We start from the raw sequence: 18,416 nt of genomic DNA on the forward strand, positions 1-18,416 counted from the left end.
CATGCTCAACATCACTCATCATCAGGGAAATCCAAATCAAAACCACAATGAGATACCACCTCACACCTGTCAGAATGGCTCACATTAACAACTCAGGTAACAACAGATGTTGGCAAGGATGCGGAGAAAGAGGATCTCTTTTCCACTGCTGGTGGGAATGCAAACTGGGGCAGCCACTCTGGAAAACAGTATGGAGGTGCCTCAAAAATTTAAAAATCGAACTACCCTACGACCCAGCAATTGCACTACTTAGGTATTTATCCAAGGTATACAGGTGTGTTGTTTCGAAGGGGCACATGCACCCCAATGTTTATAGTGGCACTATCAACAATAGCCAAAGTATGGAAAGAGTCCAAATATCCATTGATGGATGAATGGATAAAGAAGATGTGGTATACACACACACACACACACACACACACACACACACACACACACAAGATGTGGTATACACACACACACACACACACACACACACACACACAAGGGAGTATTACTCGGCAATCAAAAAGAAGCAAATCTTGCCATTTGCAACTACATGGATGGAACTAGAGGGTATTATGCTAAGCGAAATTAGCCAGTCAGAGAAAGACAAATATCATATGACTTCATTCATATGAGGACTTTAAGAGACAAAACAGATGAACAGAAGGGAAGGGAAGCAAAAATAATATAAAAACAGGGAGGGGGACAAAGCATAAGAGATTCATAAATATGGAAAACAAACTGAGGATTACTGGAGGGGTTGTGGGAGGGGGATGAGCTAAATGGGTAAGGGGCATTAAGGAATCTACTCCTGAAATCATTGTTGCACTATATGCTAACTAACTTGGATGTAAATTAAAAAATTAAAAAATTTAACATTCATTTATTTTTGAGAGGGGGGAGGGACACAGAGAGAGGGAGACACAGAATCCAAATCAGGCTCCAGGCTCTAAGCATCAGCACAGAGCCCGACATGGGGCTCAAACTCATGAACTGTGAGATCATAACCTGAGCCAGACACTCAACCAACTGAGCCACCCAGGAGCCTTGCTCATTGTGTTTTTAATTCACCCTTTGATGACTTTAGGTATAGTTCTTTTTTTCGCTGCTATATATTATTCCACAGCCATGATTTACCTATCCATTGTACCATGAAAGACCATTTGGGTTGTCCCCAGGTTTTTTTGCCATTACAAAATGTGCTGCTATAGGCACTCTTGGCCATGTCTCCTGGGGAGCCTTGTGAGAGTTTCTCCAGGTCGTATGGCTAGGAGTAGGGTGTGAGGTCGAGCATCGTGCACAGGAGATGACACTCATGAGGTGCCAGGTGCAGCATGGAAATGAACCAGCCAGGACTCCTACTGAAGGGGCTGCTCTGATTTAGTTTGTAGATAGGGAGCATCAGGACCTGACCCATGACATGACATGACCTTAAGTTGATGCAGGTTTAAGAGTCAAGGGGACAACCAGGTGCTGGGACCCCAAGCCAGGTTCAGAGCTACAAACTGTTATTAGAAAATGGTCAGGGCCAGGAGGGCTTTGTTGTGGGTACGTGGGCCCAGTCTGGGATGTAATGACTTACAAAGTCAAAGCAAGAAGAAGGGGGTCAGGGAGCCAGGAGTCCCCCAGAGCATGGGGGATGACTACGTTGGCAACGAAGGGGAGGGAGGCTGAGGGCCACTCCTATTCATCCATCCTGTCTTCCTCCAGCCCTCGAGCTGTCCTGGATTAGGAAGGAGTGAGGGCCTATTCTGGAGAACAGTGGTCACAGGTTTGGTAGAAAATTGGGAGCGGGAAGCTGGTCTAGTGGCAAGGTTCAGACAGCCCAGGTTCAAATCCCAGCTCTTCATGCCCTTGCTGTGTCACCTTAGACTTGTTACTTAAGGTCCTGGAGCTTCCATTTGGGTGGAAAATGGAGACACAGAGCCCCGCGCCTGGCCCAGAGGAGGAGCCCAACAAAACAAGTTGTTTTCTGGTTCCCTTTTTTTTTTTTTTTTTATAAGAGGGATTTTCTGGCACTGTAATAGGTCACGTGTCTTGAGTTATTTCCTTAGGAGAGGAGATGGGTGTGTTTTTCCAGGGCTGGGCACCACCTAGGAGTTTAATAAATATTTCCTGAAGGATGGAGTCACACTCTACTCCCTAGTCTCCATCCGCAAGACAGCTGGCTAGGGGGAAGGGCACAACTGTGCCAGCCAATGTTACTTGGCATCTGGAAAACGGGCAGGAAAATCCGATTATCCAAATTTTTATTCAAATTAATGCAGGAAACTGACCAAATTGTATGCTTTCTCCCTAGCTCACCTCCCTGGGACACATAGAGGAGGGTATCATAGCAGGAAAAACCAGGTCACAGAGGGGACCCATATGGGAGGAGGGGTGGGGTGAGCTGGGCTGTGGTGTCATGACACTGTTATACCAACACATCCACAGGGACAGTGAAGCGGTTCTGCACCTCATCATACTCAAAATTGGTCACACAGATCACAGAGTCCCTAACCCCACAGACTACTGAGCACCCTGGGGTGGCTGAGTAAGTGGGGGGGGGGGGGAACACCCAGTGGTGTAACAGAGCCAAACACTAGAAGCTGTGGGCCACGTTCCTGGTAGGGCTTCACATCAGGCCACGTCAACCCATCTCCCTAGTCTCTACGGCCAAAGAGCTTCCTGCCCCCCGCCTCAGGGGAACCCAGGACCTTGAACGTGGAAGGTGGGGAATCTCATCGGCTCTATGCCGCTCTGTGAACACGACAGCACAGCGTGTCGCCATCCTGGACAGCCCCTCTCCGAGAGGGCCGCCGGCCTCTCTGCTGTACCCTTTCTACTTCATCTTCTCAAGAGGTCCACCCTGGCCAGTCGCCACTGGCCACATTTTAAACTGTGGTAAAATGTGTGTAATGTAAAACTCACCTTTCCACCCATTTTTAGCTGAACAGTCCAGGACCATCCAGAACATTCACATTATTGTGCGACTGCTACACCATCCGCCAGAACTCTTCCATCTTCCCAAACTGAAACTGTGTGCCCGTTAATGAACAATCCCTCATCCCCCCACCTCCAGCCCCTGGCAACCATCATTCTACTTTCTATGAATCTGACTATTCTAGGGACCCCGTGTAAGTGGAATCCTATAATGTTTGCCCTTTCGTGTCTAGCTTATTATTTAGCCTCACGTCCTCGAGGTTCTTCCATGTTGTAGCGTGTGGGGAATTTCCATCCCCCCCCCGCCCCGCCCTTTAAAGTAGGCTTCACGCCCAGCATGGAGCCCAACGCGGTACTGAAACTCATGACCCTGAGATAAGGACCCGAGCTGAGATCAAGAGTCAGATGCTCAACCGACAGAGCCACCCAGGCGCCCCATCCATTTCTTTTTAAGACTGGATAATATGAATAATAATCGGAAAGTACAACATATCGTTTATCCATTCATCCAACAGTAGACGCTTGGGTTGCTTCCACCTTTAGGCTGATGTGAGTAATGCCACAAGGAACACTGACGTGCGAGGTCTGCTTGAATCCCTGCTTCCAATTCTTTAGGGGATATACCCAGAAGTAGAACTGGTAGGTCATTAATTTGTGGAGCTCCCACCAAGCTGTCTTCCAGAGTGGCTGCATGATTGTACGTTCCCCCCAGCAGTGCGCAAGGTTCGAATCCCTCTATCTCCTCACCAACACTTATTACTTTCTGCTTTTTAAATATCAGCCATCCTGACTAGCGTGTGATGTGGGGACTGGTCTACTTTTAACCCTGTAGCCTCCCTCCCCACCCTGCACCCAACACTCCTGATCCCTCTGCCCTGTTCTACTCTCTTCCCCATTCAGAATCTGACATCCTATATGATTTGCTTATTGATCAGTTTGATCATTTTTATTGTCTGTTCCCTCTCTCCTCTTCCTGCCCCTGCTAGAACGTAAACTCAAGGTAGAGGTATTTGGCTTTTTGTTCAGTGCTATTTGCCAAGGACCTAAAACAGTGCCTGGCACATAGTAAATACTCAATGACCACTGAATGAATGAATGAATGAATGAGTGAACGAATGAATGAACAGCAAGTAGAGCTGTTAGAAGTTTTCGAGGAGACACACCTGGCTCCATCAATTACCACCTGGTGTCTCTGGGCAAGTGACTTCCTTTCCCTAAGCCTCAGTTTCCCCATCTGTCACATAAGGGCAAAAATGAGTACTGCACTGGGCTCCTGAGAGGATGATGATTAATATTCCCTGTCTGGTCCACAGTGGGTGCTCGGTTAACATCCACTGCTCAACGCCAGGCTGGACTCCTGTGGAGTGCATAGGCAGGACCACTGGCCCAGTGGACTGGAGCGCAGTGGTGAGGAAGTCCTCTCGGACTGGGCAGCGTCTCGGAGAGGAAAGTTCTTTCTCCGGTGCGCAGATACAGGCGCAGATAGGCACCCCAAATAAGTGGCAGAAAAGTGAGCGGGAGACTACTCTGCCAGCCCCCACAGGAGGAAGGCGTGCTGGAGGGCCCCACGATCCCACTCCCCCTGCCACTTCCACATGCGTGGGAGGCCAGGAGCCTACGCTGATGGTCCGCTTGGCAGAGCCACGGAGTGTGGGAGGTGACCTACACACTGAGGAAGTAGGACCACCCGGGTCCCCCAGGGACGCTGTGACAGCAGCCCAGAGCCAGACACAGATGATGGGGCGCTCAGGCAGCTGCCCACCCGCCTGCTCCGGTGCCAGCCACCCACTCCTGAGTGCACTCATGGGCCTCCAGAAGGGCCCTCTGGCAAAGCTGTTTGCAGCAAAAATCAAAACTGTAAGTAACAGCAGGAGCAGGAGAGGACCAGCGTGGGGAGGCAGATGGCAGCCTGCAGTGAGCACAGGCTGCCCGCCTGGAAGGCAGGTGCCACGAGGCCTCCGGGCTAGGCTGGCGAGGCTGCTTCCTGTTGGTGCTGGCTTGCAGCGAAGGGGCCCCTGCTTCTCCTGGCCTCCTGTAGGTCTGTGCCAAGGTGGACCCTTCCCAGGGGCCCCACTGGGTCATACTGGTCACCCTCCGGGTTAGGCAATTTGGAGATGAGTTAAAGACCATCATGTGAAGCTACTTTCCTACTTCAAAAATTGCTCTTTTCAGTCAATCATCAAATGGGAGGGAGGGGCCAAGAGATGAGAATACAGACCCAGCATCGATGGGCATCAATGTGGGACCCCAGCCAGGGCCAGCTGTGAGGAGACTTCAGGGAAATCAAAAGCCCCCTGCTGGGGAAAGGGTCTAAAGTGGTCTGAACAAGGAACCGGCTTTCCTTTTTTTGCAAATGTCTCTTTCAATCAGCAAACGTTTCCTGAGCACCTTTTATATGCAAAGCACTGCAGGAAACACAGTAAGTGTTGGTGCAGCCCCGGACTCCGCTGAGTTATAATCAGGATGCGGCATGAAACTGGGAAGGCAAAGTGAACGCTCTAATTGTATTAATCAGCTTTCAATTGCTTACAAATTGGTCTTCTCCCCTTTCTAGCTCAGCCCCCTCAGAGAACGCCTGCGTCCTCAAAGAAGCCTTCTTATTCCAAAGGTACAGCCTCTACAAAGAGGCTCGAGGAATGGTTTCTGGAATCCTGGGGAATTTAGATTCTAATTAACTTTTCTACAGATTACAGTAGAACTTTGAGTGAGTCACTCTTTCTTTAAATGAATTGGGATTAAAGGCTAAACAAGCAGTGAAATAGTTTCCGGCTTGCAACATCATGTGCTGAGAAGCCCCCATGCAGCCCCTCCTGACCTTGCACTAACACAGTCATGAGAGCACGTGAAGAAAGGGCACAAGGACACCAGCACAGGAGGGATCTGACAGTCAGCCTACAGGTGGTTGGTCTCCCCTCCGACAACAGAGTGGGCCAGATAGAAAGTGTGCGTCCCTGGGCCACCAGGGCCTTTCCTGCCTGGTAGGGATCAGGGGGCAGGGTGCAAAGCCCCCTGGGCAGCCTTCCTGGTGTGGCATGTCTGTGGGTTTCTAGCGCTGCACAGGAGCACATCACTCCCCCAGCCCTGCCTTTATACATGGGAGACAGGCTCCCAGAAGAGAACCAGGTGTGAGTGGGAAGGAGCTGCCATGGTGAATTGCATCTGGAAAGGTGCGTTTCCCTGAGGGAGGCTCAGCAGTGGGAGCAGGGACAGGCAGAAAGAACCAAACCAGGCCTGTAGATGTCTCCACCCTTCCTGGTCCCGATGGCCGCAAGGCTGGGTCCCAGGAGCGCCATGGTGCGTCCTCCGTGGAGCAAGATCTCAGACCCAGGAAAGGGGTTATGAGCAGCGTGCATGCTGCCTGGGGTAAATCCTAGTCTGCAGAGCTCACAGCACCTGAAGGTGGATGTTGCACATTTGTACGCACAAAGACAAACACAGGAAACCACCAGAGTCATACAAATAACAACAACAATAAAAAACCCCAAAAAACCAGGATCGGTGATGTGGAAGGAAAGCTTTAAGATTCTTCAGAATGGAGGAGTTGGAAATGATTTGGTAGAAGATCATGAATACAGAAGACAGGATGGAAATGCACCCTTCAAATCAGAAGTGCCCCCAAGAAGAAACCAGAAGAGCTGGGAACAAAGCAATCAGCAAACACATAACTGAAACCCTTTTTGGAACGGAAGACCCAAATATGCCTCTTCTAGAAAAATAATCAATGAAAATGACCTAAGCATATCCAGACAAAAATGTTAATTTCCAAATACATACATATACACACCACCGGGTTATTTAAAGAAGAATAAAATGAGCCAAGTCTGGCTTCAGACTTCTCCCCCATGTCTCTGAGCTTGCCTTGAAAACTGTCTGTTGTGCATTGGATCCTGTCATCCCGCCTTCTCTTTTTCTCAGTTTTGTCTTCACGGGCTCCTCGGGCTTGTAGCCTAAGCTGTCTCCCCGAGTCCCCGAAACTGTCTTCTGGCTCACGATGTCCTTCCTGGAGTTCTGTGGTGGTGCCTGATGTGCTATTTCACCAGTCCACCCAGCTCTTTCATCCCCCTTTCTTTATATCTTGAACACATGTCAGAGGCTATTAATTTGCCCACAAGGAAATCGGGAAAGTGACTGCAGACGGTGGCTGCTCACAGAGGGAATGGGAACGGTGTGGGGCGGGGAGTCCGGGGAGCAAATGCTTCCATGGCAGCAAGTTGAAAAAAGGCTAATTGGGTAAGGGCTGTAGTTTTGTGTGGTCACAAAAACATCATATTCACGACAGCTGGCACAGTAGAAATAGGGACTCAGTGCTCCAGGCTGTTGGGAGTTTTAACCAGGGATCAAAAATTTAAAAACAATCAATAAGAACCAAAAAATAAGGAAACATACGTGGCTGTTAATGGGAATGACAAGGTTCATTGTTCTAAAAAATTACTGAAGTAGAGCACAATTGAGTTTTAAAATTTATTAATAACATTTTTCATTTTTAGAAATGAAAATGGTTCCGTGGTTCTTTTTCAAATTTGCTGATTCTTTCTTCAAAGGTCATATTTGTTCAATTTGGTTTCTGATCTTTCTCTTATCTCTTTTACTTAACTAATGAAAAAAACCCCCATATTTATATCTCTTTTAGCTTCTCTATTATCTCTAGTTCCCTGGACACCAACCCTAGTTGTCACCTTTGCTGACCCTCCCTCATGGTGATTCTTTTCATATGCGGTTGGCAGACAACAGGGCAAACTCACAGAACTGTGAATGGGAAAGAGTATGATCAGTCCTATTACCAGTGAAGTTGTCTCTATGGTATAAAGGCAAGAGCTAGTATTGGATAACAAAAGATTCCGAAAGCATACCATCCACGGGCCCATATTTAAGATGACCTAAAATTACACACAAGCTAATTATGATATAAATCAAAAGTAGTAACTCAAAAGTGTATAAGAGGGAATATAAATGCTGGTGTTTATTCTTCTCTTCCAAGAATCCATTCTGAGAATATAATTAAAAAAAAAAACTTTTTAACATTTATTTATTTTTTGAGAGACAGAGACAGAGTGTGAGCAGGGGAGGGACAGAGACAGAGGGGAGTCACAGGATCTGCAGCAGGCCAGGCTCTAAGCTGTCACCACAGATCTCGACGTGAGGCTCGAACTCACAAACTGCGAGATCATGACCTGAGTTGAAGTCGGATGCTTAACCAACTAAGCCACCCAGGTGTCCCACCTGAGGATATAATTTTAAATGTAGGCAAAGAGTTATGCACAGATATTCTGTGGTTAGTAAGAAGGAAAAAAAGGAAATAACTTAGACATCCTAAATTAGAAGTAGCCATATGACAGAATGTTTATAAGGAGTTACCAATTATGCTGAAAACAACTTACTATATGTTAATTTTGAAATGTAGGTTAGTAATATAAAGAAAAAAGATCAGAAGAAAACATGTCAAAATGTTAGCAGTGATTGTTTCTGGATGACAAGATTATGGATTTGCGGGTGTATGTATTTCTTTGTGCTTTTTGATAACACTGTAAATGTCAATGATCCATATTGATTTCATAATCAGAAAAGAGTAAAATGTATGTAGCATTTAAAAAAAAAAATGAAAACTTGGGGCGCCTGGGTGGCTCAGTCGGTTAAGCGTCCGACTTCGGCTCAGGTCATGATCTCACGGTCTGTGAGTTCGAGCCCCGCGTCAGGCTCTGGGCTGACAGCTCAGAGCCTGGAGCCTGTTTCAGATTCTGTGTCTCCCTCTCTCTGACCCTCCCCCATTCATGCTCTGTCTCTCTCTGTCTCAAAAATAAATAAACGTTAAAAAAAAAAAATTAAAAAAAAAAAAAAGAAAACTTCGGGGCACCTGGGTGGTTCATTTGGTTAAGCATCCGACTCTTGCTTTCGGCTCAGGTCATGAGCTTGCAGTTTGTGGGTTCGAGCCCCGCGTTGGGCTCTGTGCTGACGGCGCGCAGCCTCCTTGGGATTCTCTCTCTCTGCCCCTCCCATGCTCCTGCTCACTCCTGTTCCCTCTCAAAATAAATAAATAAACCTTAAAAAAAATAAAAAAATGAAAACTTCTAAGAGTAACAACAGTTAAGGACTTAAATATCTGGGTAACGTTAAATGCGAGAGCTGAAATGCCGTCACCCTGACGCGGACATTATAGTGCACCATTCTCAAAACAACAGCCGGAGCATCCTTTAAAAAGAGGGAGAGGATTCAGGTCCTGTCTCTCCGGTACTCAAGACCCCCCAGGGGCTCTGCATTTCACTCAGGGTAAAAGCCGAAGTCCTTACAAGAGTCCACAAGGGCCAACACGGTGTAACCCTCTGCCATGTCTCTGAGCTCCTCTTCCGACTCTGGCTAAAGCCAGTCACACTGGTCTCCTTGCTGTTCCTCAAGACTTTGCAGTCACTGTACCCTCCTCGTGGAGTGCTTTCCAATCACATATCCATATAGCGTGCGTCAGACCTCTGCTCAAGCGTCATTTCATCAGTGAGCCCTTCCCTGACCCCCATACAAAATGGCAGCTGCCCCCAATGTTTGCCGCCCCCTCCCCTTCACCCTGAGCACGTTTTCACCATCTGTGACACGGCAGAATTCACTTTGCTGTGTTTGTGGTCTCCCTGTCCCACGAGAAGATGCTCAATAGATGTGTGTTGAATGCTCGGATGAATAAATGCGTTAGACTAAGGGCTGAAGCTCACACTGCCGTACCGCTGAAGCGCACAGACCAGGCAGTGACACCAGCCCGAGAGCCCCAGGGACACAGAACCAGCGTTCCGCTCACTCCAGAGAAAATACTTACAATTACAGCCAGAGAGGACAGAAGGGAAGTGTCAAAAGGAAAGAAAGATGGGAGTGTTAGGGCACAGCGGTATGAAAGTTTCTGTCAGAGAATTCAAGTGCTTCCATCAGGATGTGGCTTTGCCGCAGGACAGAGCTCCCGATTTTTGTCACAGACTCCGAACCAGCTCTCTGTGTCACTTAAAATGACATTTTAAATGCTCTTTCTATTTAACTATCTCTTTGTTGTGATTAGATAATTTTTCTAAGACAAAAAGGTACGAGGAAACCAATTACCCTGTCACTCTCACACCCCCAAAACAGGCAGGAAAATGTAGCACCTGGGTATGGTACACACTGGCACCCTGATGCACCCACATGTGCGCTTTCACGGCCGGTCCGCACCTCCTAAATGTCCACAGTAGGCCTAGAGGGAATGTGGACTTTTTTTTTTTTTTTTAATATTTCTTATTCATTTTTGAGAGAGAGACAGAGAGACTGAGCGTGAGCAGGGGAGGGGCAGAGAGAGAGAGGGAGACAGAATCTGAAGCAGGCTCCAGGCTCTGAGCCGTCAACACAGAGCCCAGCACAGGGCTCGAACCCACGAACCACGAGATCATGACTTGAGCCGAAGTCGGATGCTCAACAGACTGAGCCACCCAGGCGCCCCGGGGAATGCGGCCTCCTCTCGCTAAGTTTTACTGGCCTCTAGAAATTCAAGGACAAACTGATAGCATAATGCACAGCCTCATATTCTTTGCCTTAGAAGAGATAAGAAAATTCATCCTAAGCTATTTCAGACTTTTCTGGGCACCAGAGCGCTCTGGAGATTAGGACGGGCCGGTGGAGGGCCCCGCACGTGGCAGCTCAGGACGGTTAGGGAGTGTGAGGGTGACCTGCGGGGGGCTGGGCAGGGGCAGCTGCCTCCGGAGTGCCCAGCTAAATCATTACGTTTGCTAAATTCGTCTTCCACCTCCTTTTCCCTGACAGCTCCTTCCTCTCTGTCCTCTCATAGCTGACCACCATTTCATCCTGCTAAGAATCTGCCACCAGACACTTAGCAGGAATTTCCTCTCTCTCTCTCTCTCTCTCTCTCTCTCTCTCTCAGCAGTGGATTTCTGCATCTTAAAAGGGAACCCTGAAGACACCTGAAGGACTTCGGGTTCAAAGTGAGAATTTCTGGCTGGGTGAGAGAGAGGCCTCTGATATGATGAAGTACCTATTCTAAGCCAGACGTCTTGTGCACTTTGCATACTTTAATGACCTTGCTGAATTCCCACAGCACCTCTAGGCAACAGGTGGTATCATCTCCATTTCAGGGTGAGAAATCAGGGACCTCCAGACAAGACAGAATGTTAGCTCATACTTTGAGTATCTTCCCTGTTCTTTTTTTTTTTTTTAATTTTTTTTTTTAACATTTATTTATTTTTGAGACAGAGAGAGACAGAGCATGAATGGGGGAGGGGCAGAGAGAGGGAGACACAGAATCCGAAACAGGCTCTAGGCTCTGAGCTGTCAGCACAGAGCCCGACACGGGGCTCGAACTTACGGACCATGAGATCGTGACCTGAGCCGAAGTCGGACGCTCAACCGACTGAGCCACCCAGGCGCCCCTATCTTCCCTGTTCTAAAACACAGCAGTGACCGATGAAAATATTCTAAAAACAAAACGTAAACTTATCCATATTTAAAAATAAAATATATATGGGGGCGCCTGGGTGGCTCAGTCGGTTAAGCATCCAACCTCAGCTCAGGCCATGCTCTCAAGGCTTCTGAGTTCAAGACCCACGTCAGGTTCACATCTGTCAACACAGAGCCTGCTTCAGATCCTCTGTCCCTCTCTCTTTCTGCCCCTCCCCCACTCATGCTATCTCTCTCTCTCTCTCTCTTTCTCTCTCAAAAATAAATATTACAGGGGCGCCTGGGTGGCTTGGTCGGTTAAGCGTCTGACTTCAGCTCAGGTCATGATCTCACGGTCCGTGAGTTCGAGCCCCACGTCGGGCTCTGTGCTGACAGCTCAGAGCCTGGAGCCTGTTTCAGATTCTGTGTCTCCCTCTCTCTCTGCTCCTTCCCTGTTCATGCTCTGTCTCTCTCTGTCTCAAAAATAAATAAACGTTAAAAAAAATTAAAAAAAAAATAAATAAAATAAATATTACAAAATGTTTAGGGGTGCCTGGGTGGCTCAGTCAGTTAAGCGTCTGACTTCAGCTCAGGTCATGAACTTGCAGTCCCCACATCAGGCCCCACGTCAGGCTCTGTGGTGACAGCTTGGAGCCTGGAGCCTGCTTTGGATTCTGTGTCTCCCTCTCTCTCTGTTCCTCCCCTGCTCGTACTCTGTCTGTCTCTCTCTCTCTCTCTCTCTCAAAAATAAATATTAAAACAATTTTTAAATGTTTATAAAACATTATGTATACATATGTATATGTATACATTATATACAAAACATGTATATATATATTTGGAGTTTCTGATATATATATATATATATATATATATATATATATATATATATATATAATATATATATATCAGATATGTATATCTCAATGGATCAGCAACTCCAAATAGTTACTATTTTGAGGGGCTGAAGGCGCAGCCTGCTGAGCTCTGGGTCCAGAAGCAGGTGGAGGCAGCTGGGAGCTTAGCCTTCCAGGGTACAGGAAGAGGTGGGGCACTAGAGTCAGAGTCACTGAAGATGGGGGTTGGTGAAGGGACTTCCCGCCTGGGAAAGGAGGCTGAAAAAAGTGGAGACTGTCCCCTTGTCCAAGACTAAGAATGTGAACACTGAGGGAAGCTGGAAGTAGCACACACACAGCCAGGGCCTGGCCACGCTGCCCATGGCAGTAATGATCAGCTCTGGACATAATCCCATCATCATTGGGGTCACATAGCCCATCGCTAACCCAGGACATCTGGCTCTGCACTGGGGTGGGGGGGGACCCAGGACCTGTGGAGGAAACAGAATCTCAGCTGGGTGGAGGTGGGGGCAGGGGGAGAAATGGACTCCCACTCAAGACGAGCGTACAAACCCAAATGCCAAAATGCCTGAGGAAAGCGGACATCAGGGAAGACAACTAACAAAACCAACAGTTGGGAGACAGTCTCAAAGATTTAGTGAAATGGAAGGCAGTACTAAAGACTCTACCCAGAAAGTATGCCTGAAAGATAAAGAAAAAAAACAGGAAAGAGCAGTTGGGAGCTACGGGAGGATGACTGAGGCTCTATAATGTGTCCCACAGGACCTCCAGAAGAGAAGACACGGACTAGCAGGATAGCAACGTTCAAGGACAGCATGGCTGAAAATTCCCCATAACTGAAGATGTTTTATGGATCCATAGATTGAAAGTGTGTATCATTATCGAACTCAACACCCAAGAAACAAATAATCCAGTGAAGAAATGGGCAAAAGACATGAATAGACACTTCTCCAAAGAAGACATCCAGATGGCCAACCGACACATGAAAACATGCTCCACATCACTCATCATCAGGGAAGTACAAGTCAAAACCACAATGAGATACCACCTCACACCTGTCAGAATGGCTCACATTAACAACTCAGACAACAACAGATGTTGGCCAGGATGTGGAGAGAGAGGCTCTCTTTTGCACTACTGGTGGGAATGCAAGCTGGTGCAGCCACTCTGGAAAACAGAATGGAGGGTGCCTCAAAAAATTAAAACTAGAACTACCCTACGACCCAGCAACTGCACTACTTAGGTATTTATCCAAGGGATACAGGTGTGCTGTTTCAAAGGGGCATGTGCCCCCCAATGTTTACAGCAGCACCATCAACAACAGCCAAAGTATGGAAAGAGCCCAAATGTCCATCGACGGATGAATGGATAAAGGAGATGTGGTATACACACACACACACACACACACACACACACACACACACACACACACACACCAGAGTATTACTAGTCAATCAAAAAGAACAACATCTTGCCATTTGCAACTACGTGGATGGAACTGGAGGGTGTTATGCTAAGTGAAATTAGTCAGAGAAAGACAAATTTCATATGACTTCACTCCTATGAGGACTTTAAGAGACAAAACAGATGAACATAAGGGAAGGGAAACAAAAATAATATAAAAACAGGGAGGGGGATGAAATAGAAGAGACTCTTAAATATGGAAAACAAACAGAGGCTTACTGGAGGGGGTGTGGGAGGGGAGATGGGCTAAATGGGTAAGGGGCACTAAGGAATCTACTCCTGAAATCATTGTTGCACTAAATGCTAACTAACCTGGATATAAATTAATAAATAAATAATTTTTTTTTAAACTGTGTATCAGTTGCAAAGTGAAATAAGTGAAAAAATAAATCCACATCTGGAAAACCAGGGGTGTGCTCCCTTGTGCCTGGCTCATTCGGTTACCACGATCCCCGTCCCGTGACCCTCCACAGAGAGGAGCTGCCTGCCGATGTCCTCCTGCCTTGACCCTGATCCTGGTACCGTGAAGAAAGTCCTGGGTTTGGGGTTAGGAGACATGGTTTGAGCCCCCTCAGAAAGTTCACTGAGCCTCGATTTCTTCTCCTAAAATGGGGTCAGCACCAGACTTATAGAAACTTAGCACCGGAAGGGACTTTGGGGTGGCTCATCACAGCAGACAATGGCTGTGTTCGATTTCCAGCTCTCCCACTAACTGGCAGCTGTGCCCATAAATTACTTAATCTCTAGTGTCTCCATTTCCCCATCGGCAAAAGGGGATAATAAGAGCACCCGCCTATGGGGTTGTGTAAGGACGAAACGAACTTGTATCTATAAAGAACTTAGCGCAGTGTCAGGTGCACAGTAAACATTCAACCTAGGACGGCCATTGCTATCACTGTAATACAAGCCTCACAAAAATGCTATGCGTACCTACACTCCGTGAGGGACTTCCCACTGAAACCACAGATCCCAGGCAAGGCATGCCACCACTGCACTGTGGAACAGGCGAGCTTTCCACCCTTCTCCCTGGCCGCCCGTGGTAGGTCCTCCTTGGCCTCTAGGGAAGCCCCTCCCGGCGACCAACCATGAATTTCCCCAAATGCAAGTGTGCTCAGACCCGCCCCAGCCCACCCCCACCTGCTGCCCTGGGCATCCTACCTCTCTCTGCTCACTGCAGATCTTACACAGCCACAGAGGCCGCTTCTGGCCGGGGGAGGCCTCGATCCCACATTTGGTGCACACTTTCTACAAGAGAGAGGACACAAGAATGTAAATACTTCAGCCACTTCCTCCTCAGCTGAGGGGCTGTGAAAACGAACCAAGGAACGCTTTGGCACCTTCCAAGGGGATGGTGTTTGCTTCAGACCGTCAGGGTACATGACTCAAAGGGCACAGATCATCTGAAACCCATAGCGGGCTCTGGGGCACAATGGACGTACCCAGCCACAGATCGCCATGGTATAAATTCACCCCGCCCCTCATTACATTCTGTTAGGATCACATAAAAAAACTAAGCTTGCTGGTATTCACAGCTGCATCATTTTCCACCGCAAAAAACTGGAAACAACCCAAACGCCCGATGCCAGCAGAAGATCCAGGCAAACGTAACAGAGTACGTTGTGGCCTTAACTCATCAGCAGATTGTGTCGATACCTGGTAATGTGGGCAGGAAGTGATGTTAGTCAACAGAGAAAACACGCATTTGTATACAACCTCACAAAAAACTCACCTGTGTGCCTGACAAGGTGAGAAGACGGTCTGGTGAGAAAGACCAGTGACGGCTTTATGCCATGTTGCTCACGGAATGACTCCAGGAACCCCATTATGGAAGTATTAGGCCCATTTCACCGGTGAGCAACCTGGGGTTCAGAGCAGTTTGAAAATCTGCCCAAGTTCATGCAGCAGGTAAGTAATGGACTCAGGTCTGACTCTAGAGCTATTACATAATTTTCCCCAGACGCGGAAGTGGCCAGAAGCTAGTTTCTGTGTGCTTTTCCTTCTATAGTGTTGCTTAAGAGTATAACTTCTGTTAAGTTTCTCAAAAGCCACATATGAATGAAAACATATGGTATCTGTCTTTCTCTGCCTGGCTTATTTCACTTAGCATAATACCCTCCGGTTCCATCCGCATTGCTGCAGATGGCCAGATTTCATTCTTTCTCATTGCCAAGTAGTATTCCATTGTGTATATAAACCACATCTTCTTTATTCATTCACCAGTTGATAGGCATTTAGGCTCTTCCCATAATTTGGCTATTGTTGAAAGCACTGCTATAAACATTGGGGTACAAGTGTCCCTATGTATCAGCACTCCTATGTCCCTTGGGTAGATTCTAGCAATGCTATTGCTGGGTCATAGGGTAGGTCTATTTTTAATTTTTTGAGGAGCCTCCACACTGTTTTCCAGAGAGGCTGCACCAGTTTGCATTCCCACCAGCAGTGCAAGAGGGTTCCCGTTTCTCCACATCCTCACCAGCACCTGTAGCCTCCTGGTTTGCCCATTTTAGTCACTCTGACCATGGGGGAGGGGAAGGGGGAAAAAAAGTTACAGAGAGGGAGGAAGGCAAACCATAAGAGACTCTTAAGGACTGAGAACAAACTGAGGGTAGATGGAGGGTGGGGGACAGGGGAAAGTGGGTGATGGGCAGGGAGGAGGGCCCTTGTTGGGATGAGCACTGGCTGTAGTATGGAAACCAATTTGACAATAAATTATATTTAAAAAAAAGAGTATAACTTCTACACATATATTTGGCTTCTCTGAAACACACAGCAACAGGCCGGGGCGGGCAACGCCAGAAGAAATTCACGGGGAGGCACGGGGGACTTCGTGGGGCTGAGACGGGTCTCCAGCTAACCCAGGCAGAGTATGATTCAGCGACAGCACAGCGGATCCTCCTCCAGAGGAGTGTCCCACCGGCTAATCAATCTTTCTGCCAGGAGGAAGCTACTTGGTCCTTGCTGGGCCGGGGGCTCTCTCCTGCCTTCCGCCGCTGAGGGAAGGCTGGATCTGTAGCTTGGCCTTTTCCGCAGGCTGCCAACTGAGCAAGGAACACACTCTCCTCAGAGAGGAAAATGTCACCGACTTGGCTTCCCAGAGCATGTCGTCACCACCCGGTCAGGTGGCTGAGCCCAGCACCGCGGGGAGGAGGGAGCCAGCTCTCAGCAAAGGGAAAGCTGTGATACATTGGTGGGGGGTATACATTTGCTACCATTCAATGCTCAGGGACGAGAAACGTCATTTTTATTTATTATAAAATGTAATCTGCTTCAAGCTCTTGTCTGTCTGGGCTGGCAGAAAGTCCATCCCAGCCACAACTGGGGCTCCTCCCTGGCTCTTATGAAGGTCCTAAGCTTGGGGTCTCTGGTGGTGCAGTCCAGCTGGGAAGGGGTCAGTGAGTGCCATCTGGGGTGCTCACTGCTGTGCTGCTCTCCCTCTGGGTGCCCACGATCCCTTGGAGGGGTAAGGGGTCTAGCTACTTCTGTACCAGGTCTGGGTTTGGGATCTGTAACAGGCTGGGGCTTAGTGTCACCAGGGGCCAGCAGCCTGTCTCCCAGGAGCCCTGAGCTGCCATCCCTGACCTGGTCTGGAGATTCCCCTTCCCCTCCCAGTACTCACCCTCAACCCTTCTATCCCTAGGACAGGGGGCCCCATAAGTCCAGACGGTGGGCCTCAAAACAACAACATGGGCCTCTCTTGCTGAGGGTAAAGAGACAGAAAGGAAGCACTGAAGCCAGCTGGCTGCTTCCCTTGCTAATTCCCACCATCCTGTATAAATGGCACATGTGTGGCCCTCTCAGAGAGGTGAGATTTTCCTAATGCTTATAGTGCTGGATGACAACTCACCTCAAAGCACCCTCTGCCCTCCCAACGAGATGAAGGTGCTAGGCATAAGGAGAGAATAGAAGACCAGTTGCTACCATTTCCTGAGCAATTGCATGTGCCAGGCACTGGGACCCTGGTGACAAAGTATGAAGGAGGCGGGTGTTATGATCTCCATTATAAGGATAAGGAAACTGAGGCTCAGAGGCGTTCAAGACTGCTCAAGGCCCCACAGCCAGCTAGGGACTATCAGGATCTGTGAGCATCCCTTCTCCCAGACCTCAGGAGAGCTGGATAACGCCCTCCCTTGCCTGCGTGCCAAGCTGGTATCCTGCTCTCCAGGGAGCTGGTTCATATCCCTGGGAGTGTGGCTGATACCTCTCAAATAGACAAAGAAGGCAACAAGGGTGACCCTGGGACGAGGCTTTGCTGGGATTAGGGTGCAGCCACACTGCTTACCAGCTGCATGACACTGGTTCTAGGAGCAAACACTTGGACTTGAAGTGAGCCTTGAAGGATGGGCACGCACATGCCCTTGAGACCTATCGTCCGCTTGAATGAACATCCGTGCCATCGGGGAATAGGCATAACAGCTGTGTTGTCTTCTACCCGCGGACCTCGGGACACAGAAGCACCCAGCCTGGGGACAGGAGCAGCATGGGCCCGTTGCCCTCCAGAGGCTGGGCCAAAGGCTGTTCATCAATTACCAGTCTGGAGGGCAGGAAGAGGGATGGGTTGCACGTCCCAAATGTCCCCTTTGCTTCTTGTCCTGTGGAATGCTGTGTGTGTGTGTCGGGAGGGCGGGGGCGGCGATCAGGAGTGGCACGACAGGACACACAAGCCTGTTTTCAGGCTACCACAGGCCATCACTGGTGGAGCCCACAGTCCGTTCTTGCCATCTCTCGGTCACCTTCCTGCGCCTGCAGTGTCTCTGGCTGGGGAATCCGGGCCAGCAAAAGGATAACGTGCTTCAG

General features: G+C 48.5%; 1 protein-coding gene across 1 annotated transcript in view; it reads right to left on the minus strand.

Moving 5' to 3' along the window:
- RPH3AL (rabphilin 3A like (without C2 domains)) overlaps nucleotides 1-18,416 on the minus strand; it is a 134,408-nt gene that overhangs the window by 39,960 nt on the left and 76,032 nt on the right. Inside the window, 1 exon segment of the mRNA XM_078437573.2 lies at nucleotides 14,781-14,867. Within this exon segment, the coding sequence (XP_078293699.1) occupies nucleotides 14,781-14,867 (87 nt within the window).

Source organism: Panthera onca, chromosome E1 (assembly GCF_046562875.1).
Source record: "Panthera onca isolate mPanOnc1 chromosome E1, mPanOnc1 haplotype 2, whole genome shotgun sequence".
In the NCBI taxonomy this organism is placed as follows: domain Eukaryota; kingdom Metazoa; phylum Chordata; class Mammalia; order Carnivora; family Felidae; genus Panthera; species Panthera onca.